This window comes from Besnoitia besnoiti, chromosome II, assembly GCF_002563875.1.
Source record: "Besnoitia besnoiti strain Bb-Ger1 chromosome II, whole genome shotgun sequence".
NCBI classification, from domain to species: Eukaryota; Apicomplexa; class Conoidasida; order Eucoccidiorida; family Sarcocystidae; genus Besnoitia; species Besnoitia besnoiti.
Genome location: NC_042357.1, coordinates 143,137 through 169,208, shown reverse-complemented (window position 1 = coordinate 169,208; position 26,072 = coordinate 143,137). Strand labels below are relative to the sequence as shown.

Genomic DNA, 26,072 nt, shown 5'->3' with positions numbered 1-26,072 from the left:
CCTGTACATTCCAGATTGCGGCGTGGGGAACAACTCAGTCCGACGAAGAGAATGAGCGTGAGTTGCTTGACTTGTCTCTTCGAACCAGGCGGTGGCTCCACGCGTGCCAGCGCTACGAGAGTTCGAAGCACCGATCGTGCATTTAACCCGTATTAAGCAGATTCAGTTGAAGATGTAAAACAAAGTTCCACCTTCATTCTTTAATGCGTATGCGCTTACAGTGTTCTTCAGGGTGCATGGAACGGCTGCTGCAGGTTTACTTCCACCATCAGATGCAGAACATGCGAAGCCTGCTGAGTTATCCTGTGTATCCAGACAACTGCACAAAGTTCAACGACAACAACGTCGTCACCCTCAGCCAGGCGAACCAGTCGGTAACGCTCAAATGTGACAGCGGCACCTCCTTCGCGCCAGTAAATTTTGAGAACGCTTTCGAAGAAGGCGATTGCAACAACGAACGCACTTTGGCCAGTCTGCAACTTACGGGATCCACTCTGGTCCAAGGGCCATCGTCTGATGGGAAGACTCCTGCATACACATTGACAGTCGCGAAGTTGCCTCAAGACGGGCCCATCAAGCTCTGCTACAGGTGCAACCAGGCACAACTGGATCTTATGAGGCGTGAGGCAGAACCTGCATGCATTATGCGAATCACTGTTGAGGCTGACCAACGCGTCGATCCCGAACTACCCAACAGTGATGAAGCTCCTCCTTCCGAGGATTCCGGGAGTACGCATACTTCAACGAGCCAAACACCAACGAGCGGCGCTGTAGAGGAGAAGCCCAGTCTCGGTTCAGCCATTTTGTCAGCGTGCTTTCTGAGTCATTTCGCTTTGCGTGTAGTTTAGCGGACACGAAGGCTGAGCAAGGACGAAGAGCACTTTATTCTCGATGCGCGTGAACATCGTGTTGTCGAACTGGCAGTGCAGCCGAACTCCACTTCTAGCAAACGTATTGCTGACCGCATGTACTGGAGCTCGAGAGCTTGGGGTTTCCCTCAGAAAGTCAACATCTTCTTTTGTGTCACCTCCGATGATACTGATCCGGCCAGAAAGCGCCCCACATCGGAAACGAAAAGAATAGAATCAGTAGTGCGTGTTAAACGAATACATGGTTCGTAGCGTCCTTAACGTTGTCCCGCACTGCGAGACAAAAGAGACAGATGCCACAGCACACGCATTTCTATTCCGACCGTTTTCGAAAGCAAACGCTGTGTCGGTCTGCTGCAAGTTCGAAGCCGTCAAAGACTCTCCAGAAACTCTAGCCGTACGCAAGCCAGAGAGGTATTCGTTCCCGTCCCAGACACTGAGCCCGACCCTAACCAACAGGCCAAGCTGCCTACAAATGATGCCGGTAGTCGCAGAACCCCACAGACGGGCCACCGAGAAATCGTGGCATGTGGCTGGAGTACACTTCGGCGTTCAACCCTTTTCTCGGCTGCAGCAGTGGAGTAGCTGCTGTAGCGTCATTATGATTGCAGTTGAATAGGTGTCCTGTTGCCGCGACAGCGTGAAAGAAAAAAACATTCGTCCCCCCTTTTTGCCACTGGTTTTTCCTGTGCCAAGGCTTCTCAATTTCTGAGAACGACAGGAAAGGTTGAGTTGCGGAAAGCAAGCCCCGTACACGGGTTCCAGTCCTGTTGTCTGCCCCCGTAGGCATCAGCGATACATGACACATTCATAAGTTCTAGGCCTCACTGCGATCACACGGGTATCATGAGTATAGCTATACCTGGGCTCAGCCATTGTCTCACTCCCTGCCATCTGTTGCCTCGCGTGATCTGCGACAAATACTGGAGTACAACGTTCATCCGTCACATTGGTGTGATGGCGTCGCTCACATGCCTGGTGAATAGGACGGGGGTGGCCCGTCCAACTGAGGAACAGGCCTGATCCCCTCAGAGACTAGCACGGCGCGGATCAGATGCGCAGCGTGCACCGGAGAATGAGGCACTAGTGTACACAGATTACTTACCAAATTACGTGACAAGTTAAGGGAGTCTCCTGATGTAAAAGCAAATGAATGCTCAGTTGTTTCTCAACATCTTCTCTCACGTCCCTACAGGTGGCGCGATACCACCGGTTGTCTGCACTCTCATACTAGTGAATGCTGAGCATTCTGCCATTCTTTGGTGTCACATAAAATGGTCTTGGGGGTGTGCGCTCGACGAGTTATCTGCAAGGTGCGAAAAGTCACCGACTATGCGAGAAAAAATAGTGCCAGGAGAGGTTGCTTCGACAACATAGCAGTTCGTCGACTTCTCAGTTTCCCCTTTCAATCCCTTACACAGGTTTCTTTGGCGTGACGCAGCCGGGACGAATTCTCATTAGAGGCACACGTAGGCAAACACGTTGCATGTGAGGTGTCATGCACACTTAGGCAGGCAGGCTAGTTTAAATGGCGCAGTGTCGCATAGGGTTATGGCGTGTTGTACATGTGTTCATTAAGGCTGTAACAGCTAGGATACCAGAGAGCCCGGAACGCGAGATGTGAGACGTTCCGTCTGTTATAGGGATACTCCCCACCGAGAGCTGCCTGAGCGCTCTGCACAAGGCAGAGGCTCCACGCTGTTCGATCCGTTTAGGGTAGACATGCATTCCCTGGACGGGGTCATCTTTTCATGGGAAGTGTTTCGTCCAGAACAGAAGTGTCTATGAGAGACAAAATAGTCACGTAGAGCGGTTCGATTTTCTTCTGGAGACGTTTGGCAGATTGCCGTTAAATTCGAGCGTCGTTGGAGCCGTGACAATGAGGCTGCAGGAAAACGGCTTCCTTGCAATTCGTGTCGGACCTCCTGACATTGCTTGAGCTACATTAATCTGGAGCCCCAGCCCCACGCATCCTGGGCCCCACACGAACTGGTTCGCTCAGCCGGACAGAAGGGGTTGGGGGTTGTGTCGATGCTTCAACGCATCAGAAGCCTCGTCCCTCGTCACGTTTCGAAAGCGAGTCTCTTTGGAGAGCCGTTACCCATTTGTTCCTTGTTCACCGCAGCGCCATCAATTAATCTCAGCAATATGCGAACGGCTGGTTACTTCTGAGAGCCGCTCCAGACTCTTTCAATCGCCCCTCTTGCAGCGAGCCCGGCAGGCTCATAAGGATATATTTGTTCGTGCCGATTTCACGACGGACGGAGGTTTGTGAGCCGTTTGCTTGGACAGGAAAACATTCATGCATTAAGATTCGAGCGCTTTCCTGGACTGGACCGCCACTGAGATTCTCGTTGGCTGAGTATGTCAGAACACGGAGCACCGCGGACTGTGCTTTCTTACTCCTACCCGTATAGGTTCTCCGAAAATGGCACCGAGGCTCATCCGTACAGGCTGCCCTCAAACAAGAACAGCGGTGGGTAATCTGCGACGTGGCTAGTCGGCTACGCGGCGCCCGGCGTTGCTCTTACTTTCGCCTTCTTGCTCTGCATGCTTTCATGCGCCGCATCACCACCCCAGGTTATTCATTGGCCGGAGACTCCCACGTTGTCCGCCCAGGATCTCGCTGACACAAAGTTCGTAACTGCCAAAGTTAAGTCTGGCGCAGATACCATCCAATTGAGGTGCCCCCCAAAATCCCAAATCTATCCACTGCAAAGCTCGAATCACTACTGTATCGATTCAGAGTGCAGTCAAACGCATGAGATACCTGCATCGTTCGTGACCATTCAAAACGGGAGGAGTGAAGGTCCTGAATACACAATCACACTCGCGAAGCCTCAAGGAAAGTCCGCCACTCTCTACTTCCAATGTCGCCGGTCGATAGGAAAGGGGTTACGAACGCATGTGAACGCCGACGATGCGTTGGACGCCACGACACCGACCTGTACATTCCAGATTGCGGCGTGGGGAACAGATCCGTCTGCGGCAGAAGACGAACGTGAGTTGCTTGACTTGAGCCTTGGAACAAGGTGGTGGTTCCACGGCGTGAACGCTTCGAATAAATAATGCTAGAGTTGCGCGATCTCCATCAAGCGATTCTTTGAAAATGTCAGTCAACGTTTCAGTGCCATTTGTGAATGCGTATGAGCTGACAGTGCCCTGCGCGTGGATGGACTGGCTCCTCCGAGCTTGCTTCTTCTATTAAATGAGGCGACTGTGTGACTCGTGGGAGTATTCTGTGTGTTCAGGCGACTGTAACTTTCGAGGACGGCCAGCCCGTCACCCTGAATCCTAAGAACAAGTCGGTAACTCTCACATGCGGCAACGATAGTGATTTCGCGCCAGCCGACTTTGGGAAAGCGTTTATAGCAGCCGACTGCAACGCCGAAAGCGAAACCAGGTTGGCAGGGCTTCTCCTTGAAGGATCGTCTCTTGTCGAAGGGCAATCGTCTGATCCGAAGGCGCCCGCATACACATTTACAGTTGCCAGGTTCCCTCAAACCAACCCCATTTATCTCTGGTATAAATGCAACCCGAAAACCCCGAAGTTGAGTCCCTCACCTTCATACACCGAATGCAGAATGCAAATCACCGTTGAGGCTGCCAAAGCTGTTGAACCGGACCCAAGTGGTGAGAATGTTCCGCCTTCAGAAAAGCCCGGCGCCACACAAACGTCGACTATCCAAACATCAACAAGCGACGGGGTACGTGGCAAGCTCAGTCTAGCTTCAGGTATTCTGTCAGCGTGCTCTCTTAGTCTCCTCGCCTCGCGTGTGTTTTGACGGAAAAGGGTGGCGAATGAGCTTTTATGAAGCGCTGTATGCTGGATGCTACCAGATTGATGTATGGCTTTTGTTGAATTCATGGTACTCGCCTGGAACCATATTCCATAACACGAGAATCAAACATTTGAAATCATCATTAGAAACCAATAGTGACGGTGCGGAGCTGCATGTTGCTATACGAACGCAAGGGCTCGACGAGCTGTTTAGTCGGCAACGACCTCTGTTGGGGTCTCACAAAGTGAAAATCTCCACGGCACCATGTGGCCATTGCACAACCTTCTTGTCGCGTAGCCCGTAGAGTGCTCAACAGTAGCGCTCTGGTACACACACACTTACATATTATACTGAACAGCCCTTAAAGCCTGGCGGGGTGGTGACACTCGTCCTTGCGACCGCTTCTGTGCCATCGCCCTGAAGAGCATACCATGGCGGCTTGCCTGTATTTTGCCTCTTGCTGCTTGAGTCTCACTACTTCTGGGACAGTTTGATCTGGTACTGCCTGTACCGCACCGCATTCACGAGCGTGGCCGTACAAGCAACATCCCCTAGCTCTCAGGTGTGCCCCCCTTGTTTGAGAGTGAGACCCCTGCGTGTACCGCGTGTCTTCGCCACAAGAGGACATTCAGATTCACTTTATCTGGGTTGTTTCTATTGTCGACGCAGGATTGTCACTGGGATACGGGGCACAAAGTCCCCTTACAGTCAGCCAGCCCATGGGCGGGCTGCAAGCGCGCCTCTAATTGCCGGCTCCCTTGCGCGCCGTCCCCTGCACGCCCGGGTTTCCGGCACCGCGAGAATCCGCTGACCAACGGTAGGCCCACAATGTGAGTCCTCGGAAAGCTCACAGCCTACTCTCCCCTCGTTCGATGGATATAGCCTTGTGACGTGGCACGCAAAGATGATTTCTGTATTTCAGATTAAAGGCGGGCCTTATTCTCTACGAGAACTGCATGATTGCCAATCTCTAAAAGTTGCGGCGCCTCGTCGCACTTTGCCGAGTGGTCTGCTCTGCACGAAAGTGTGCAGTTGAGCCGCCGAGGGCGCATAATTATCTTTAACTCTCCTCTTTCTCCTTTGTCCTAACCACGATACACGAGTAAGGCAACTCCCACTTCCGCGCAGCAAGCAATGGGAAACCACTTGCATCACGATTCACTGTGAACATCTCTTTTTTGCGGTGTACCTTGGTAGAGGACGCCCAGGTCCGGTAGCGAATTGGTTGTAACATTGCGGGGAGTGTTAGTCCATTCAATAAGATGACGACTGCGCGTAACGGCGTCACACACCCGAAAGTAAACCTTTTCGTAGTTTCCAGCAGTCGGAGTCGCGTCCGACTCTCTGGAGATGGACTCATCATCGCGGTATGTTCCCTGCTCTGTTTGCGCTCGAGTGTATCCATCGTCCTCGCCGACTACTCTGGATTGCAAGGCTGGCGGCACTAAAACAGGGTCGCTCAAGAAAGCTCGTGAAACAATCAAACTCAAGTGTTCTGGTGGTTTGGAACTTTTCCCACAGCCGAAATCTAAAACGTTCTGTAAAGACTCTCTTTGTGACACGCAGACGAGCATTCAAGGCAGTTTTCTGACCGTCAGTCCGGAGTCTTCTGTATCTGAACACACAGTCGAGATCGCGACTCCCAAGACAAACCGAGCACGGTATTTTTCCTCCGCAAGGCCAAGGCGGGTAACTCTCTACCGGAAGACCTGCGTGCCGCAGATATCAAATGCATGTTTCAGACCGCGGCCTGGGGTCGGAGGCTTCGAAAGCGTCAGATGAACGTGAGCCCCACAGCAGTGTATTTTTTCTAGAACGTGTGTGTTCGCCGGGTGACTAAGGACAACATAATTCCGTGACACGCATCGGCCTGGCCTTAATCCCCCCAGAGCATGCTCATGACATTGAGGTACTGAGCCAAAGGTGAAATAACATTGAAGCTTGCACCGGCTTCTTAGACCTGACGACTTAACCGACGGGATTCGCAAAGTTATGTGCGGGGTTTCCTTTTCTCCGTCACGCATGTGTTGAGTTCAGGCAAGTGCAATGACAATGGAGACGCAACTCCCGCGGATGTCACGCGAAGAAATAACTCGGTGACAATGAGGTGCGCTGAAAATAGCACGTTCCTGCCTAGCAAGTTTGAAAAGGCTTTCAAAGGATACGAATGCAGAGGAGCGCAAAACTTACTGGAGGGCTCCTAGCTTCGCTCATGGGAGCGCAGTCCTCGAAACCGGGTGTGCCTTCGTACACACTCACGGTCACCGATTTCTCCAACAGTCCACGCCCGCTCCAGACGGAGGGGAGCATGGCCCTTCGGACGGATATCGGGGATCAGGCACAACGACTGCAGAGACAAACACAAGTAGTGGACATCGAAGGAGCAGCGCAATAAGCGCTGTATTCATCTTGTGTTCTTCTTTATGGACGGTGTTGCAGTTCTCCTCAACTGAAAGCACACGTTCGTTTTCTGCCGCTGGTTGTCTTGTCATTCGCTTCGTGTCCGCTGCTGGCTGGTAGCGCAACAAGTATGCGGCGGCAGCCGGATACTCACAGCCTCTGAAAGTCTGAATTGCGTGCACTTGACTGTGAGTGGCAAACCCTCATCCGCGCCTTGATGTGAAAGTGAGGGCACTCCTTTCAACTGACGAGTGCCTTGTGCGAAAGCAGCAATTGATGCCTCCACGTGCGCTTCCGTTCATCAAATATGTCCCATCTGCGGCCCGTCTCACCACCTTCCTTGGTCGCGGCCGTTCCCCGGCGCACGTAAGGCGTGCAACGCAGTTCCACCTGCAGGTGCAGTCTTTGGAGGTGCGATAAATGCTATCGGGCATAGGTATCCGCTGTACGGCGAACGAAGCCGGCGAAAAAGGTGCTGTGTGCCGATGCCCTAGCAAAACTGATGATGAAACAGGTAGCTAGTAAAAATCTTCCTGACAGGGTAGCCATACACCATAGGCCACTTCATGTGTCAATATATACTAGTATCTAGGTACCTCATATAAACAGCTCGTGTATGGGACTCCAGCTGGAGGAGACTGCAGGCGGGCAAGCGGTAGCGCATCGTGACGTGCTGGTATACAATCGACAAGCCTCAAAATTAATGTCACGATGTTGTTACCAACCGGGGCAACATCAGAAATAACAGCTGATGTTTTGTTCCGTCCTATCAGCTGTACGAATTCGCGAATGATATTGGGCGTTTTGAGGTGTGCAACCAAAGGTGTACGGATAGAGTAGCCAGTAGGCCTGCCGCAACCTGGATGAATGCTGATTAGAAACGCATACATGGCACTGACTTCGGAAAATGAGGTGCCATGTCCGAGTATGCATGTAAGCCCCTTCAGGGCGGCGCATTGTAGAGTTACAGTGTGTTCCACCGGCGTCTCGGAACACGGATCTGGAAAGCAAGGGACGCTGGAATGTGGAGCGTATGTTATTCCGCCCGTTATCGGGATTCTCCGCGATGAGGGCTGCCAGAGCATTCTGCGTGGCCAAAGACACAGGGTCGCTGTCGTTTTTGCGTTCCGCGCTATGGCTCAGATATATCTCATTGGCTGGGTAAGCCCTTGATGAGAGTACTATTGTGCATAATCCTAAGGCTGTCGCTCAGGAAGAGCATAATCACACGAAAAGTAACTAGGTCCTTTCAATCCGTGTTGGGTCGCCCAACACAACGTCAGCTATGTCAGTGCAGTCGCGCTGATCAATGTACGGCGACCCGGTTTGCGTAAGCCGGAAAAGCGTTCGGAGGCCGCGTCGATGGTTCGACACAACATTATGAGTTTCGTCCCCTCTTTGTCGTTTTGAAAGGAACTCTCGTTGGAATACTCATAATCACTTGGTGTTTGAGTATTACAGAGTCGGTCACCCGTTTAAAACAAACACATGGGGGCCGCGGATCATTTCTCGGGGCCGCTCGAGACTCTTTCAGCCATCGTCCCTCTTGCGTCGACCAACGCACGCCCAAAAGAAACATGCACAGTTGTTCCTACCGGCATCACGGCAAGCAGAATTTCGTTTCTTGCTTGGTCACACAACAAAACACTAATGCATCACGCCTCGTATCTTTTTCGTGATTGGCTCAACACAAAACAGGCCGCGCTAAAGCCACGAGGGCACACTGCGCCCCCGGCCTCCCCTTCTCACCTCTTCCCAACTAAAAGTAAAGACACCGGTGCCTAGACTGTCCCATGGGTTTTTCACGTCTGCGCGACACCGCTGGCTGCACAGCAGCCCTAGAAGAGTCCTCAATACCCTTGCCGGCTGTCGATGATATAGACAGAATCCTTTCATCGGTCGTCATACTGCGTATTCAGCCACGTCTAAGTGCCGTGTGGCTACTGGTGTAAGTCATAGTAGAGCTGCGGTCCCCGCTACCTAGATTGCGGTGTCTCGGACGAGCTGAAAGGAGACGCAGCTGCCTCCGTGCCCCTGCCAAGGCGAGCCGGTCTTTTGCGGACAGTTGCAGCCCGCATGCACCGGAAACTGATCAGTTGCGGTTGAGTAAATCTAAAAGACAGTCATGCAGTACGTTTTGCTCCAGGAATCAAAAGGCTTGGATGCGTTACCGTATCAGACGCAGCTGACACAGGATGCACATTGTGTGATGAAATTTCTTCCAGCTGCTCTGCTGGCGGGGCCGACTCGGAAATATCCCGGATCAGTCTTCAGAGCGCTGATTTCCTTGTTCAATGCTGCATTCAGAGCTCGGTGAAGAGAATAAGTCAGGGCCTGCCGTCAGTTCTCCAAGGCTCACGTTCCATTTTCGCCGTGAGTTTAGTAAAACACCCCCGCAACCTTGAGGACGTGGTAAGAATTTGGATCGTCGGCGATGTCAACTGCGTGACTGATTCTATCAAACGAATGTGGACTTTGTGGCATGCTGGCTTGGAAAACGATTGCCATTATTCAGTCATTTATTGGTTTGCAGAATCCACCGCTCTCTAGAGCCTCGTCGTCACTGAAGTAAACATGGAGGCGGCAGATATTCTTCGCTCCCCATGGAAAGGGCGTCCGGGAATTCGCAGTGCCCAACACTTCAGACTGGACTGGTTCGTGTTCGCCCTGTCCACTGCCCTATCTGGCGTGTTATACAGCGCTGAAACCGTTGCCTCCGTGTCTCCCCTTACACTAACTTGCGACGACAACCCCGTTGTAAAAACAGCGTCCCTTGCAGAGGCCTCGAAGAGCGTAAAGTTGAAGTGCCCGGATGGTTCCGTACTCTATCCCGAACTGGCGTCCAGTATGTTTTGTAACGACTCGGCCTGCAATGCAACAACAAAATTAGACACGAAATTTCTCCTTCTCACCCAAGACCCGCCTTCCGCTGCTGAACACAGCCTCAAGCTAGTAGCGCCTCAGAGGACGCCCAGTACCTTGTACTTCCTCTGCAAGAAGAGCGGCAAGGCGCCAGGCAGACAAGTCGTATCAAATGAGGACCTTGGCAAGGCTGCAACCACATGCACTTTCCAGATCGCGGCGTGGGGCACAGATCCGGCCAAGCAAGAGCGTGAGTCGGGGGTTTGCACCCCTTCGCGTCTGTTGCTGCCCGCTGGAGCCTCTACTCAGCCCCAGCTCATGCTGAAACGTCCCTCGCACGTGCGTGCAAAAGTCGCGTACATGTTCCACGTGCTCTCTGAAACGAGACTAGCTTGCTCCGGGACTCATACTGCGTTCGTAGCGGGCGCGCTACCAATCAAATAGATTGCCTCAACCCCTCGGATGTGCGATCTGGCCGGATGCGGTTTGATTTCGTTATTACAGATGAGTGCAAAGGAGCAGAAGAAGAGAACACGGTCACTCTTTCACCCGAAGCAAAAACAGTGACCTTCAAGTGCGCCAAAGGCAGCACCTGGAATCCGAGTGAATTCGAGGAGACGTTTGAAGGGAAAAACTGTGAAAAAAGGCGTCTAGACCAACTCGACCTCAAAGCGTCTTTAGTGGAAGGGAAGTCCTCGCAAGACGGAGAACCCGCATACACATTCACAGTCGAAACCTTTCCTAAAAGCACCTCGGTGTCGCTTTGCTACAAATGCAAGAAAGCGAAACCCGAATTGCAAATTAGCAACACGGACACGGAATGCAAAATGCGGGTCAACATCCCTGTCGTCCCTCCATCAGCGCTCCCCCCCGATAGCAACCAAGATGCACCTTCCGGTGGCAATGGTGAAACGGGCACAACGACAACGGCGCCAACAGGGAGTGGCGCAGAAGGCCTCCAGCTCGCGGCGAACGTCTTGTCTTTTTCCAGTTTCTTGGTCACACAACTGATTCTGTGCTCCTTGTAACTGAAAGATTATCTAGTGTTTCAAATGCAAGCACGCTGAGTCTTTAGTCCTACGTATAGTCTTGCGCGCTGTTGCCGTGGAGTCTGACAAATACAGCTCAAAAGTCTGCGGCACGCTACCGGGCACCTCCAGTCATATTACGGTGCAGACCGCCAAGACGGTGAATTGACATGCCTTTGGATATTGGCTCGCACTTTTATGTTTCCGGGTGGATTTTCAAAGGCTGCACCTCATCCTCAGTAGCCGTCTGCCTGGGAACCTCTGTCCATGAGCAATGTTCGTTATAGGGTAAGCCATGCAGTAATCGCAAAAGAGAAGGGACCTACTACCACAATTCCTGTTTCAAATGTACGCTGATTATAACTCACTGCATGCTGCACGTTGACGCCGCTCTGTAAAGGCTGCTTCGCAAACCTTCAGCGCAGAGACGCACTGTGGAAGGCTGCGAAAGCCTTGTCACCGATTGGAGCCCGCTTTCAGCGTTGCGTAAAAACGCTACGTCAAAGATGTTTGTGGGACCACAACTCCCCCATGAAAGACTGACGCAACTGTAGTGCGCCAACAGTTGTTTGTATTCTCCCTCGCAACATCGCGGCCTGCCGCAAACAGCCTCTATCACATGCTTGCAAATGGAAACAGCCTTGGAAGGCCCTCATCGCGTTTGCATGGCCGCTTCGATGTGCCAATATATCTGCTGTGATTAGAGGAGTTGGCGGCCGGTGAAGGCAGAGCATAGAGCCAGAGCAGCGAGAATGCTGCTCTCTGCTGTCAGGCTGCCAGCCGAGCTGCTTACCTGGGCAACGTCAATCACCACTCTGCATTCGCTTGCAGTCGTCTTGCCATCGCTTGGCTGGCTCTTCGTTGTGCACTTGTAGCACAGCTGCGCCGGCGATTCTGTCGGGAAGCTCGAAACAGTGAGGGAGTAGGCAGTTTGAGCGTCTGCGCTGGCCTCTCCCGAGCTCCCTTCCACGAGAGAGCCACTGACGCCGAGTTCCTTCAGGGTCTTCTCTGTCGTGCAAGCGCTTCCCGAAAATGCGTTCTCCAAGTTCGTCGGCGACAGCGCTGCGTCTTTCCCGCACCGAAAGATGACAGTACTCTTCTCAGGCGACAAGCTGATAGAGAGAGGATCCTTTTCACACACAGCTGAAAAACGGAAAAAAACAGCGCCGAAAGGGAGTATCTACGCCTGAGAGAGAGGCAGAGGGCACCACATATGTCAGACCCTCGGGCTCTAGATTCTTTCCCCAAAGGCAGCAGGATTCCGCCAGACATGTGAAGCCTGGAAGTGGATCTCTTTCTCAGTATGAATTTTCAGAGATACGAAGCGGGACACGGCTAGTGACGCGCTGCATAAGAACAAAGGGAAGCTCCGCTCTGGTGTGTCACCGGAGGGACGCCTCGAAACGGCTTCCGTCTGGGGTTCGCATATGCAGTAAACGATTTGTCGAGTTACTCGGGAAATCGACCACGGAGGTGGTGAAATAAAAGGAATAAGGTACAATCGAAGGTGAGGCAGCGGAACCTTGAAGCAGACTTACTTTCTGCAGATGCAGGAAACACAGATGAGCCGTGGACCGGGACTTGAATCGTGCACGTCGACGCGTTGGCAGCTGACTGCGTTCTTTCCAGAACGCGGCGGACGAGATCCGGTCCGGTGGTTTCCTTACACACGAAATAGAGGTTAGTTGATGCGGCAGGTTGTTTCACCATTGTGAGCGAGTATCCTTCATTTTTGTTTGCGGCCTGAAGCTTATAGGCGTCATCCAAGTCTGCCGTTACGTTGCACTTCGCGTCTTTGCAGAATTGCTGTTTGGCGGAGACCTCCGGTGACAACGTGTAGTTTGCGGGGCACTTGAAGTTCACTGAATCACTGGTCTTGGTGAGCGGGAGAGAAATCAGGGTGGTGCTGTTCGCACATGTGACGTAATGCTTCTCCTGTCCCGAATCGGCTTGGGCTGAGTATATAAATGCCGCGAAAACTGCAGCAGCCAGCGCACGCCGGAGGGGCCGCGAAATATTTGCGAAGTCGGATGATCTTCCTGCCATGCTGATATACCTGAAGAATATTGTCAATTGTGGGGAGTATCGGAATCTCGCCACTGACGCTCCGCCACTGGAGTTGAAAACAGCTGCTCGCCCACGAAAGAACAGGAAATGGTGGATAGGAGTCTACAGTGTAGCGGTGGCATCCCTGTTCACGGGTACTCAAAAATCACAGTAAGAATCTGCTTTGTATGGGTGCCGCGTCACGGTTAGTCGCGTCTTGCGGCTCCGGAGGTCACTCAGGCGTCTTCGGTGAGCTGCGCGCCGGTGAGTGCCGGTGTGTGGGCTAGGCTCGGTACTGGATGCGTCTCTCAAGCTTCATAGTGCGCACCTCAATATTTCGCCAGCACTGAAGAATGTCTGTCGAGCACCAAGACAGAACTGGCGGTGTGGAAAGGTTGTCGTTCACGAGACATACCGGTTCGGACTTGGGAAGGGAAAGAGTGAGGCTAGCCGTAGCCGAAGCCTCCCGTGGACGGAGTGCTACACGGGACGAGGCACGGATACTCGCGCGCAAGTCCCTTCGCCGGCGACGGACCAGTACTCGCTCCGCCACCTTTTTTTGAATCTGAGGCTGTCCGGTATGCGCAACTTCCTGGTTCCATGGCATTTGACAGCGACTGATATTGTCAGCGAGATGATTCAACTACACGGTTCGTGGAATCCACCGTTTACCTCCAGGGGCAGTCCCCCCCTCGCGTATATCTCCGTCTGCGCCTGCAAGCTTCTATGAGGGAGTGCAGATTATTTCTCCTCGCAAAAAGAACCTTTGACCGTCCCACAATCCACAGGTTGCCGCTAACAGCGCTATTCGTATGAATTTATAAAGATTCTTAAAACAACTCAGAATAGTGGGATGTGGCACGCAGCATTTGCAGGTGACATTTATAGTGCCTGCGTGCTCGTCGTATCTCCAGTACTTCGATGAGCCGCAGACGGTTCATCAAAACAGTCGCGGTTGCTGAAGAAGCGTGAATTCATCCACACGTCTCAGCCTCACGCGCGGCAAGCCTCCACGGTGCAAGAGAGGAGAACATTACTCCTTTCCGCTCAGAAACCATAACCCAGCGCCAGAGAGGAGATGATGAACACTGCAGCAGTAACACTGGTGTGATGTAGCGCGTTGCTGGAGAGCACCGTCTCCGTGGAAACCGTCGTGACATGACGCAGCCTTTGGCTCCTGCAGGAGCACATGGAGGAACGGGCTTACACTTGTATGGAGCTGAACTGGTTTGTCGCCCGCTGGAAAACTAGACACCGTCAGGGAATATCTTGCTTGTTTAACGTCACAAATTCCCAGCTGTTTGACGTCACCTTTTGTACTGTGCCACGACAGTAGGAGAGTGCCTGCGAGCCCAAAGTCAGCCAGACTCTTTTCCTTCGTGCATCCACTGTCTTAGAAGGCGTTCCTGAAATCATCTGGAGACAACAGTGCGTAGTCGTCGCATCGGAATATGACTTCGCTTTCCGTGGGACTGAGCCGATTGAGAGCTGCTTGCCGTCGTGGCATGCATCGGAAAATCGCAGCGCACGCGAAACCATCACCAGCAAATGCAGATGCCCACAAACGAACGATGGCACGGTATCCCCGCATAGGTGAAGGCGAAGGGAAACGACGCCAGGCTGGCGTCTACTGTCGGAGGGGACACAGTCAAGCCAGACGAGGAGGAGTGAGCACCCTCACCCCACAGCAGAAGCCCGCTAGGCTCGCCTTCGTTTGGTTTGGTAACGCCACCGACAGGCAGGGATGAAACCCTGGAACCACATCACCGGTTTTGCCTTTGTTTCGACGAGTTACTACGCGTGTCTCGTTTTTACTTGCGCGGCAAGTACGTCCTACGCCGGTGTCCGTTTTTTTCAGCCATCGGCGTGTCAATGGAGGGCTTGCTTGATCTCCCTAGCGGCGAGCAAGCGAGGCAGAAACAGAGATGTCTTACTCGAGAATTTTCCATGGTGTATAAGGCATGTTGAAGGCGACGCATATGCTCCGGTGCCCGCATTCTGCTGCTGGCGCCTGAAGCAACCTGGGTGACAAATGCCAGCCTCGGTTTTCTCAGGCTCACTTTTGGGTGTACGTGTTCAGCTTTGAACCAAATACCGCAATTTGAATCGCGCAGTTGATGTCTATTGAGTCAACGGCCCCGGAGTCGTTCGCCACAACTGGCGGCGCAACCGCCGCTTCCTTCTTGCAGGCTAAGTAGAGCGTTTTGGGCTCGTTCGGCTGGCCGTTTAGTACGAGAGTTTATTACGTGTTCGTCTCTCTCCCTGAGGGTGAACAAGGGTCTCAGTGCGGCCGTATCGGTGCACGTCGACTTCGAGCAGAACTTCTGGGTTTTGCGGTTTGCAGGTTTAACAGAAGGTGAAACCAGCCCATCATCTTTTTCACATTTGAACTCCGCATGCTGGCTGCTTTCAGTGACATAAACGGAATTATTTTGGCATTCTTCATGCAAGTAGTGTACGTCGTCGCCTGTGAGGCACACTGTACGATAGGGGTTTTGCGGGTTGCAATGGCAAGAGCGGCACTGCGCAAAAGCGCGTTGAATAGATTGCATGTCGTCCATGTGATTCCCTAGAATTACGACAGAGCAGCCAATCGTCACGTAAAGCCACCTCGGGCAAAGGCTCATCTACTACATCTAGGTCCGCGGATCTACCGCAAACCTCAGGGGTTCGAACAAACACAGCCGCGATTGCAGAAACCGCTCCAGGCACCTTCAACATCTAAACCAGTAGTCCAACTCGTCGTATATACTCCCCAGAAAAAACTGATAAATAATCCGGTCTCAGAGATCTACAGATGGCAAGTAAAATAGTCGCCAATAGTCGCTCTTCTGAAATTGCTTCTCACATTGCTGTAACATGTGTAGCATTCTGTGGTTCATTCAATGGTCAACCAATGTGGGTGGTTCAAACGCCGGGCGTCTCCCGTAGTGGGAATATGTGCTCCACGACGGCCTGCAGCAACATGTAACAGCGCCGGCGAGATAGAGCAAATGTTGGCTGAGCCGCAACACGTCCGCACAAGATGCAAGACACCACAGAGAGTTGGCTTCCGCGGCGCTCCACAGCCGATGTGTCGCTGGCGACAAGGACGCTATCTGCTTGAAGTAACGAATGCAGAGTCATTGTCGAAGGCTGGATAAGATTATGCCACGTTTGCATCTGTTTTCGTATTTCTCTTGATACAATACCTTGATAAATTCGCAGGCTTTCCAGCGCAAAGTTCGGGACGGCCGAACGGCCTCGTGGCGCCGAGCCGCCCGAATCGGTTACACACCCGCGCAACCGATTCGGGCGGCTACCCCGCAGCAGGAGGGCGACGGAGTTGAATGGCACGAGTCCCGGCATCGGCCTGACTACGCAACGCTCTGCGTGAAGCATGTGCCAAAGCCACACTCCGATTCGGCGGCACTGACTTTCCTTCGGGAATGCTGTAGCAGTTTGGAAGATAGTGAGGGGCCTGGGACGGCGGTATGCCGCCTTCTTTGCGGGCGTATACAGCGCCTTCCTGACAGCCGTGTATCCATCTCTCCCCTGAGTTTCAGACAACGCATCAGTGGTGATCGGTGCATAAGTGGAAATTGCTTCAAGTGTATCATCTCCACGGGCAATCAGTCTCCAAGGTGAGAGTGCGGAAGGACTGAACGACTGTCGGCCCGTAAAGCACAACCCATCGCCAGAGAGGAGATGATCAACACTGCAGCAGTAACACTGGTGTGATATACCGCGTTCTAGCGAATTCTTACACACGGTGAAGCGCGCAGCGTTTCCGCCTCCGGAGGTGCAGGCGGCGCAGCGGGCATACTCTTGTGGTGACGCTCAGCTGGTTTGTCGCTCTCTGGAAAGCTGGACACCGCCAGGGAATCTCCATGCTGTTTGGTCCCACCGTTTGTATTGGCCTTCCACTGTAGTAGAGTGCCGGGGAACTCAAACTCAGCGATACGCTTTCTTTCCGGCACCCGCTGCCTTCGGAGGCGTTCTCGAAGTTCTTCTGTAACGAAGCCTAGCGGGAAAGCCACGAAGACCCGACAGAAACTGCCTCTACAGGTGTAGCTGTGCGCTCTTTTACGAGGCATTTTCATTTGGCGGGCCCTGTGCCTTAAAAAATGTTTGCGGATAAGTTGTGCTGCCGAAAGAATGAACCCTCGCTCCCATACAGATTCGTTCACAACACCGCCCAGACCGGCCAAAACGCAGAAGGGCCTGCAGTAGCGGCGCGTGCAGGCACAGGTGCTCAGTGGTGCTTGATGTTTCAGCGGTCGTGCTGAGATGGGTTCAGTGTCGCAGGTTTAGCGACCGGCGCTCGCGCTTGAACACAACTCTAACGGCTCCGCCTCACGTTAGGTGCAAGCTCTCAATATTCGAGACACCCTGAAACGCGCTGGAGCGTCTCTAACAGACAATCTCCTACACTGCAGTATCGAGTAGAGGCTTCCACCAAGAGTGGGGAGCGTATGTTCATGCCTGCCATCCAGAGTAGGGTCTCACACAGGGGACCTGATAGACCGTTCCGCGGCAAGCGGGGAAGCGGACGCCGACACCAGGAAGCTCCAAAAAATGCACCAGCCACGAACAGAACTGGCAGCGTGCGCGTACGCAAGGATGAAGACAACTCTTGGGGAAGTGTCGCGGTGCTATTGTGCATGTTAGTCATCTCATATCCCGTTCCAAGGGCGAGCATTTGGGCGGCCGCAGAGAGTACCAAATGCATACGAAAAGACGCACATAGCAAACGTGCTCCAAATATTTCACGCTCCACCCCGTCGTCGCGCACATTGGTCGTCTCCGCTGGTCATAGCAACCTGGAATGCTGCATGAGAAAAACCGCGTTCTCGCATTGCTAGTGGGAAATGCCAGGTCGCGTCACGCCGGCGCTTCTAATGTAGAAACGGTGTCACCAAGAAACAATCTTGCCATGGGCACGGTTGGGGACTGCCAGTGCTGAAGCAATGTAGACATGCGTCAACCGATCGGCGATGCACGTCTGCCGCAAAAGCAGATTGGCAATTGGGCATATACGCGTCAAAGCCCGAATCCCGTAGTCAGCACAGCCGAAAACAGAGTCGCTCCAACTGTCGCGCTGGTCTGGGAAAACACGTAGCTGGACGGAATGTCTTTTATCGGTGTGCTCTCCATCTAAATTCACCTTATAACTTTGGTTTCTTAGTTGCAATTACCTTTGTACTCCCATTCTTGGAGGTGCTAAGCACGTTGCAGCCTCTGGCATGCGAAGTTCCGCTTTTCTCCCTTGGCCTCCACTCGCAGTACAGGTTTACGGGCGCGTCGCTCTGCGGAAACTTTGAAATCTCCAGGATGTAGCTAGTGAGTCCTTTGTCTCCATTATGTGCAGTGGTGTCGGCCTGCCTCAGTAGCCGAGTGCCACTCACCTCCAACTCCGTGAGACGCTTTTCCGTTTGAACGTCTCTATCTTGAAAGGCGTTCTCCATGCTATCTGGTGACGCAGACGCTCCTGTGTGGCTCGAGAATGCGACCTTGTTCTTGTTCGGCGTAACGCTGAGGAAGAGGTCCTTGCCGTTTTTGCACTTCTCTGAAAATTATAGGTGGTCGAGCACGCGCAGGCTACACAAAACATCAAACACGACGGTTTTTACCTGAGTGCGACGCAGCTGACTGCGGTGAGTATGACAGTGCAGAAGGTCCAAACGCGCGGAAGCTCCCGAGGGGAAGTTCCTGCGAGTGCATGTCGAGGATAGAAACGAGCGGGACGAACAGGACCGTAACGGTGCGGCTGCGATAACACGATCATGACCGTGTGTGAAGGCGCGCTCAAGCATATTCTACGCTGGATTGTCTGCTTGCAAAGAAACATCCCCGTAGTGAAATCTGCTCAGTTTCTCCCGCACATGGCCGCGCCGCGTCGTTGCTCATGCAGAGAGAGCGTTATGCAAAAAGAAATGAAAAAAAAAGCAGAGAGTCATACCGATGGTGTTGCCGTCGAGGTGCATGATCTGAGTTTCGGTCCGTCTTCTTGTCCAGTGGTGTGGAGCCAACCGCCAGAATTTGAATAGTGCAAGTGGCCTCCCGTTCAGACACGGCCTCTGCCCTGCTTTGTCGAAGAGTAGCTCTCCCAGAGATATTCTTGCAGAAAAAATACAACGTCCTGGAGTCCTGTGGCTGTTTTTCAACTTTGAGCGTGTACTCGTGGCTGGACTGGTAATCGAGCTCGAAATCTTCACCCAGCGAGGGTGTCGTACTGCAGGCCGTGTCCATGCAGAATTTCTTTCCGTCGTTGCCCGGCTGCAAGCCGTCTGCGCCCTCACACTTGAACTGTGCGGTCGTCCTTTCGTAGACAATGGCAGAGGAAAGCAGTTTGACGTTGCTATTGCAGGAGGGGTATTCAGGAACATTCTCTCTGCGCACTTGACCAAACACGCCAGGCAAGCGGCAAAGGTGAGGTACTGCAAAAAAGGCCTCTCCAACTCTGCACTTTCACGAAGATGGGGCGGGATATTCTACGTGCGTAGAGCGAGCGCCCTCAGCATTTGACGGACGTAGTGTAGTGATACTAAGCGTTCATGTCATATCACGTGGGCGTCACAACTCTCTCTGTCGCACACTGACACATCTTAAGCATTTGTGTGAGGCGAGTAAAACACTCAGGAAATATCCAGCAAGCACCATTCCTCACAATTCTTTATGCTGCAGCTCTGCCAGAGCCTGCAGAAAGTATTCACAAGTTCTAAGGCGCCAGGCCATACTCCAGCTGCCAATCGCGTGAAGGTCGTGCTGGGCTGACGACTCCTCCGTGCCTCCCGCCCCAGTGGGAGCGGCCGCAGGGGGACGGGAGGGTGGGCGCGGGCGGCGCCTCCCCAAGCTTGCGGCGCAGCGGGGGTCCTCGACTCTGGACTCGTCAGAAGTGAAGCGTTACGCAGCGGACCACGGTCAAAGACCGCGTCCGGTTCCACACAGACTCGCAGACGTGAAGCGCTGCGTCGAGTTGGAGCAGGCAAACCGGGACGCGAGCTCTGGAGCGTGATGATGTGCAACTCCGCAACAGAGCTGGACGGGACGCAACTTCTTATGTTAGGCGTTGCCACTGTCGTAATATGTATGACTGGTGAATGTTGGAGATCGGGTTGTCCTCAGTGGCGTACGGCGGCCTACCGCAGTCGTTTCACAGGTTTATAGAGCTACGTGTTTCTGAAGTCTTCGCGAAAACGATCTGAGATGACAGCTCCCACCGAATCACTTCGCGCCTGAAGCCTTCAGCTGAGCTGCGGAAATCGCAGCGATTCGCGAGATCCGCCCTGCACCTTTGACTACCCGTGGCCAAGATGGTGGCGGTGTGCTCCGAGACATGAGCGCCCGACTATAGTGCGTTTTGCAGTCGGTGATTCGCAGCGGCGTGGCAACGGGGGATGCGTTTTGGGGGGGGGACAAGGGGACGGGACCCGGCTGGGTCTCGCTGTGTCTGCCAAAAGTGTGGTACGCCCGCGGGGCGCCCGGGTGTTACTCCTTGCGCGTCCGACCATTGCGAAGACTTCTAACTTCGAGTCAGGAATTTGGACATGACGAGCCCTTCCACGCACAGCTTTGTGTTTTGTGCTGCGGAGAGTCTAGCAGGTCCCGGCAGAAACTGGAAACGCCATTTGGATCCGACCCCACACGGGTGTCCCCATCGCGAGACCCGCCGAGCAGCTCCAGAGCCACCTGCTCATCCACCGACGCAGGCATACGTTCCTCCTCGACGCGGTGCCCTCCTGCACTCTAGTGGAGTGCGTGCGTGCAGCTCACACAGCGATCCATTTAGGAGGTCCCCTGTTGTTGGACAGGTGGCTGGTCTCAGCCCTAACGGAGGTCCACCGACGACACCATCCGTCGGAGGCCGATCCTTGCGTCAAATTCTGAAAAGGTACTTCGCACCAGAGGCTCTACCTGTGCAAGGCAACGCTGTCGAGCGATGCTGAACGCCCGCAGTCACTGTTCGAAGACCGTCAGAGCAGCCTAGAGTAGGTGGGACGCGTCCTCTGAGCCGCACCCACAGACCATCTCTATATTCTGTGCATCTGGGTTATCATTCATCAGCCTTACTGCTCGCATATTAGTACTCAGTCCACCTATTCTTAGTGGCGGATTAGTCTCGACGCGCGTACGACCTTCACGTCTCACCCCATTTACGTCTACCGGAACCCCAGGCGACTGGAGGATCTGTAACTGCTGCTGTCTTGTTTCCGTACAGATTTGCGCTCGCGCGAGCTCCTCAAACTTTGGAAAAGGCAGGACGCTCTCCCACATGCGCTGACTTCCGCATAGCGATTGTTAAGCGTTGCCGCTCTTCATGAGGCTGCCGAGATCTAGTTCTCGCTCCTACGCAACGGCTGCCTCCCCACGTACCCCAAAGCGGACACATTCTCACGCGACACCTCGCGTGCGCGCGCGTCTCACGGTCTTAGCTCCAGCGCTTGCCTTAGTTCCCTTTCTTGTGATAGAGTATTTAGTGACTTGGCGGCCTCTGTTGCTCAGCGGTACGTGAAGTTGCCATTGCACTGCCCTTTCCTGTTTTGTATTTGTATCCTACCGAAGCGTAGAACCTATCTGCCGGAACCGTCCTTAATGTCGGAATTGATCTATGCATCGCACACCACGGTCCGCCCCCGTTTTCGACCGGAGAGCCCCCGAGAGCTACCGGTGTTCTTGGCATTTTTCAAAAATTGTACCGGCTAGTGTCCGGGCGAGTAGAGGTAAACCTCTAAAGTACCTGCGTTTTTCTGCCATCAATCTGAGAGCGTTCGGTAGTGAAGCGTGCACGGACAAACGCAGCTGCTCCATGACGCATAGGAAGCGTGGCATGCTGCCCCAGGCGCAGAAAACGTGTGGTGCGTGTCAGACACAAGCTAACAGAAAGTCTTGGATGAGCAGCACGCGGAAACGGAAACTAATAGCTGCCGCATCCCGACTGGAGGCGGCCTCTAGATTTGGGATTCATCTACAGCTACGGGACAGGTAAGCCCTGCCTTGTATTATCATGTGTCTTCGCTCAAACACATAGGAGCTCAAGTACTCGGCTCGGGGAACATCACGTTTCCGCTGGTCCCCCGCGGGGCTGCAGAGACCGCGACGGGAGGATGCTGCCGAAGCATGGTCGATTCGAGAGAAATCAAGAGACAGGCGGCGGAAATTGTCGCAAGCGTCCGCCTGCCGCGCTGCTATCATTTGAAAAGCAGTGAAGGCAGAGAGGCCCTGACGCGCGACAAGCGGAGATACGAAGAAAACAGCGCCAGGCAGAGGTGAGCACTCTCAGTTTGTAGAATTGCAAAGCGTTTGACGACAAAAGACTCAACAACTACGAAACAGGAAACCGATATTAAGACCGAAAGGGAAGCGGAAAGGAAAGTCGGAGGGCGACTCGATGCCGCAACGGCCCCCGGTCCGCCAGAGCAAGACACAGAATCGAGAAGAGGGAACAAGGCATCAAAACGAAGCAAGAAAAACGCTGTTGTGGAGCCTCACTTAGTGCCCTCCTGGGCTTTGGCGTCCACAGCAGACGCTTCAGGCCGCGGTGCGGCTCCGCCGCTCGGCGCCCCGCGCGGCTGCGGCGCGAGGACCTCAGGCCAAGGCTCCATGTTGGCTGAAGAAAAAACAGTCAGAGACAGCGTCGGGGACAGGGACTGAAGAAGCAGTACTGAGACGAGACAGACGAGACGTGACGCGACACCGACCGAAGGCGAAGTGAGTGAGGCAGCCGGGATTAGACAGGGTTTGGGGTTTAGGGACGAACGCTGCTCTCAGCGAGTGAGGAGTCCGCTAGCCGCACTCAGCCAGAGACACCAGGTCCAGGACCATGCACACACACACACACACCAGAAAAACTAAAACAAACTGCCAACCGCTCCAGTTGTCACTGAACTGAGTCCTCCCCCCCCCCCTCCCACCTCACCGCTCTCCTAGTCGAGGAGTAGCTCACCTGCGAATCGCCAGTCGTCTATGATCTTCTTCTTCTCCGGTTTGCTGTATCCGTCAATAATCCTCCTGCGCGTAAACCCACTCTACGCCGCGGCACACCGCTAAGCAAACTCTACGTTTTCCCCTCCTACGTACCCCTTCCCCTCCCGCCCAGAGACCCGACAGCAGCGGCAAGCTCTGTCGGGCTCGATGTGGAGACCAGGCCCTGAGACCGCCGGTCAGACGAGACGCTTTTCTTCTCCAGCCACGCTCAAGGAAAAAGCGCTCACACAGACGAGTGGAAAAATGCCGAAATCTGGGGGACTCCCGAACAGTGAGCTTTGAGAAGAAGCGCAGAAGGCTTGAAAAGAGGAGTCGGAATGCCTACCGGATCCTGCGGCCGTCAAGCAGCTCCACCTCGACCGTGGCTGGGGCGTCGTACCTGCATACGTCAGCGTCAACACAATCGCCGCAATCGCCAGAGTGGAATACGGAGACGAAATCACCGCCAAACGCTGAAGAACTGTCTGGATCGACGGCAAAACCACGCCCTCTGCGACCTACACCACGAAACACGAAGGAGGATGCCTTGGATCAGCACCTCCTCTTCGCCGTAAGATCCTAACCCCTCAATCCCTATCCCCCAGGCCCTAAACGGGACGGGAGGGGGACAAAGGCACGCAGGCGCCTCTTTCTGGCTCGCTCTGCAGTCGCGGAGGCGGAGCCAAGAGACTCGCACGCGCGAGCGCACCCGACGGCAGCGCCCTGACAGAAGCGACTCACGCCAGCATTTCCCACGAGGTCTGGAGGTGCGGAAACTTCTTCTTGACCGACTCCGACGTCACGCGCATGATCAGCTGCCTGCAAAAGAAAACCAACGGACTCGAAAAGCTCCCATCTTGAAAACCGAAGCGAGTCCCGAATTCGGTGCACGCGCAGGAGAGCAGGCCCAAGTGTCTGGATCTGAATGGATCTTTCAGCATGCAGCACGGTTTTTGAAGCAACGCCATGGACATGTATGCAGTGCGAGGCGCGGCAAAAGCAGTCACGAAGCACTTGGCTCTCAGAAGGCCGCTGATGACCTTCCTCCTTCCCCCACGCGCTGACCGCGCGTGGCTCGTCGCTCTAAGTCGTCGCCTGCGTCTCTCCCTCCAGCGGCCTCTCTTGTTTCCTCACTGCGGCGGAGTGCAAAAAAAAGCGGAAGGCAGTTTGGCACGGAGGCGCTGAAACAGCAGTCCCCGCCCTCCGCGTCGGGCTCCGCGGCCGCGCCCCCGTTGTCTGAAGCCGCTCCCGGCTGTGTCGTCGCTCGCTCAAAGCTTACTTGGCGACTTCCGTCTGCGACCGCGCCGGACAGTAGCTCACGTGGATTTTCTTCAAGTAGCGCAGAAAATCCACGCGCGGGAAAATCGCATTCCGCATCTTTGCCAAGGCGCTCCAGCCCGACAGAAACGTTCAGCGAGGCGATGCCGCAGGTGTACCGCGCGCCTCGTGTTCGCCGGAGACAGCCGCGAAAGACGACAGGCGCCGAGCGCCACGGAGAATCAAAAAAATGCGAGTGAAGAACACCGAAGGTGTGGAGAGCAGCACCAAAATGTTGGTAGTCATGGCCTCTCTTCGCCTGGGAGGTCTGACTCCACTGCGCAGTCTGATCGGGTTCTGAAAAGCAGCGCAACCCTCCACTTATGCAGTGCCTTCCTTGATCGTGAGAGCGAAAAAATGCGAGCGAAGCAACAAGGACGGACAAGCGAAAACGCGCTCTCCTACCATCCTCCTCTTGCATTCATATCCCACGTCTAAGTGCCGCAGCCGCGCAGAGAAGTACGCTACAGCTTTTCGTGCAAATGTGCATACAGGTGCTCATGCATACGCACGTACATTCACATATACATATAAATGCATATATAAGCACAGACTGGTATACGATGTTGAAAGCTGCTGAGGAGTAGGTGAATCAGACAAGCTCCAATCGTCGCATCTCATGCGAGTTGGCGAGGGCACATGGTGGCATGGAGCAAATGGCGGTGGAACAAGGCGCGAAAAGAGAAAAGCGAGAGAAGTTGTTGAAAGGTTTAGAAGCGACGCTGCAACCTCGCAGCATGGAGTGACTCAGGCGACGGACGGAGACGAAGAAGAGGAAAACGAGGTAACGCAAAGAAGCGAGAGACTGTAAACGACGCGCCAGAGGCAGCGGTCAGCACATGCGGAGATCCGCAGACAGGCTCGGAACCCGTACGCCAAAATGTAGAGTCTCTGTGTGCAAGAAGGCGGGACAAAACGCGCTTCAGTGGACTCCTCCAAAACTGAAAAAACAAACGGCAAACGGTGAAAAGCCGGGAGGAGTTGAATCATGCCAAGACGTCAAGCATGTGACACTACAGCGTGCGCAGAGACGACGCCCCGCGGCCTGGGGAGGAGGGACTCCAGGCGACCGGATCGAAAAAAGCCTGTCTCAGCTCCACGTCAGGATGATCTCTGAGAAAGAAGAGAGAGAAGGAGACAGGCGCCGAAGAATGGCAAAGAGGGAGAGAGAGAGAACGGGGGAGTGAACCTGAAAAACGCACGAGAAACGGCGCAGCGCGCCCGCGGCAAAGAGTGCCTTCCGCTTGCATCTGGCGCGACTCGCATGCGCACTTGTCTCGTCTCGCCTTCCACGACTCGCGGAGATAGTTGATTTTTCTAAGTTTCGCAAATTTTCAGCGATGAAGGAGACCCCGCCGCGGCCCGTGTCACGTGGTCGATTGTGTCGCTCTCGGGAAAAAGGTGAAAAACCCGCGGGAGACTGTCATCGACGCCGACTAAGCATCTGCGTATCTGCGTAGAGGCTAGAGAAGGAAAACCGACAGACTGCGCCGCGGCAATTCCCGCGTGCCTATTTCCTCGTCTTTCCTCGTTTTATCCTTCATCCTGTGGTTTTTTTGCAGTCATACTCGCGTCTGTCCGCCACCTCGCTCCACTGAGCCAGCGCCGCATTTCTCTTCTGCTCCAGGGGTGCCCGCACGTCCGCGCGCTGAAGGGCAACGCCATGGAGGACGTGGCAGCGCAAGTTTTTCGCCGACGTTTGTAGGCGCTGTCGCTCGCCCTGCTTCTCCTTTACGCCGCGAAAAGGAGAAAGAGATCGAGGCTGAACGATTGGAAGGTGCGCGGGCGCAGTCCAGTCCGGGCTCTTCCCGCAGTCCGCTGGA

At 54.1% G+C, this 26,072-nt stretch overlaps 6 protein-coding genes across 6 annotated transcripts; 3 read left to right on the top strand and 3 right to left on the bottom strand.

Annotated features, from left to right (window-relative positions):
* Nucleotides 1-272: 272 nt before the first annotated feature.
* Nucleotides 273-848, top strand: BESB_033560 (SAG-related sequence; the record flags this gene model as incomplete). The annotated part of the gene is made up of 1 exon (XM_029361942.1): nucleotides 273-848. One exon carries the CDS (start codon nucleotides 273-275, stop codon nucleotides 846-848), a length of 576 nt encoding a protein of 191 aa, XP_029220907.1.
* Nucleotides 849-9,625: 8,777 nt separating this feature from the next.
* BESB_033550 (SAG-related sequence) lies at nucleotides 9,626-10,941 on the top strand (the record flags this gene model as incomplete). Its single annotated transcript, XM_029361941.1, has 2 exons — nucleotides 9,626-10,163; nucleotides 10,418-10,941. The coding sequence occupies 2 exons, from the start codon at nucleotides 9,626-9,628 to the stop codon at nucleotides 10,939-10,941; spliced, it is 1,062 nt and encodes a 353-aa protein (XP_029220906.1).
* Nucleotides 10,942-11,641: 700 nt separating this feature from the next.
* Nucleotides 11,642-12,987, bottom strand: BESB_033540 (SAG-related sequence SRS48K; the record flags this gene model as incomplete). The annotated part of the gene is made up of 2 exons (XM_029361940.1): nucleotides 11,642-12,084; nucleotides 12,480-12,987. The coding sequence occupies 2 exons, from the start codon at nucleotides 12,985-12,987 to the stop codon at nucleotides 11,642-11,644; spliced, it is 951 nt and encodes a 316-aa protein (XP_029220905.1).
* A 4,894-nt stretch (nucleotides 12,988-17,881) lies between these two features.
* Nucleotides 17,882-19,704, bottom strand: BESB_033530 (uncharacterized protein; the record flags this gene model as incomplete). Its single annotated transcript, XM_029361939.1, has 5 exons — nucleotides 17,882-17,971; nucleotides 18,375-18,535; nucleotides 18,600-18,736; nucleotides 18,929-19,360; nucleotides 19,637-19,704. 5 exons carry the CDS (start codon nucleotides 19,702-19,704, stop codon nucleotides 17,882-17,884), a joined length of 888 nt encoding a protein of 295 aa, XP_029220904.1.
* Nucleotides 19,705-20,516: 812 nt separating this feature from the next.
* On the top strand, nucleotides 20,517-20,915 carry BESB_033520 (uncharacterized protein; the record flags this gene model as incomplete). Its single annotated transcript, XM_029361938.1, has 1 exon — nucleotides 20,517-20,915. One exon carries the CDS (start codon nucleotides 20,517-20,519, stop codon nucleotides 20,913-20,915), a length of 399 nt encoding a protein of 132 aa, XP_029220903.1.
* Nucleotides 20,916-22,454: 1,539 nt separating this feature from the next.
* BESB_033510 (uncharacterized protein) lies at nucleotides 22,455-24,309 on the bottom strand (the record flags this gene model as incomplete). The annotated part of the gene is made up of 5 exons (XM_029361937.1): nucleotides 22,455-22,576; nucleotides 22,913-22,977; nucleotides 23,279-23,332; nucleotides 23,674-23,751; nucleotides 24,212-24,309. The coding sequence occupies 5 exons, from the start codon at nucleotides 24,307-24,309 to the stop codon at nucleotides 22,455-22,457; spliced, it is 417 nt and encodes a 138-aa protein (XP_029220902.1).
* Nucleotides 24,310-26,072: the final 1,763 nt, after the last annotated feature.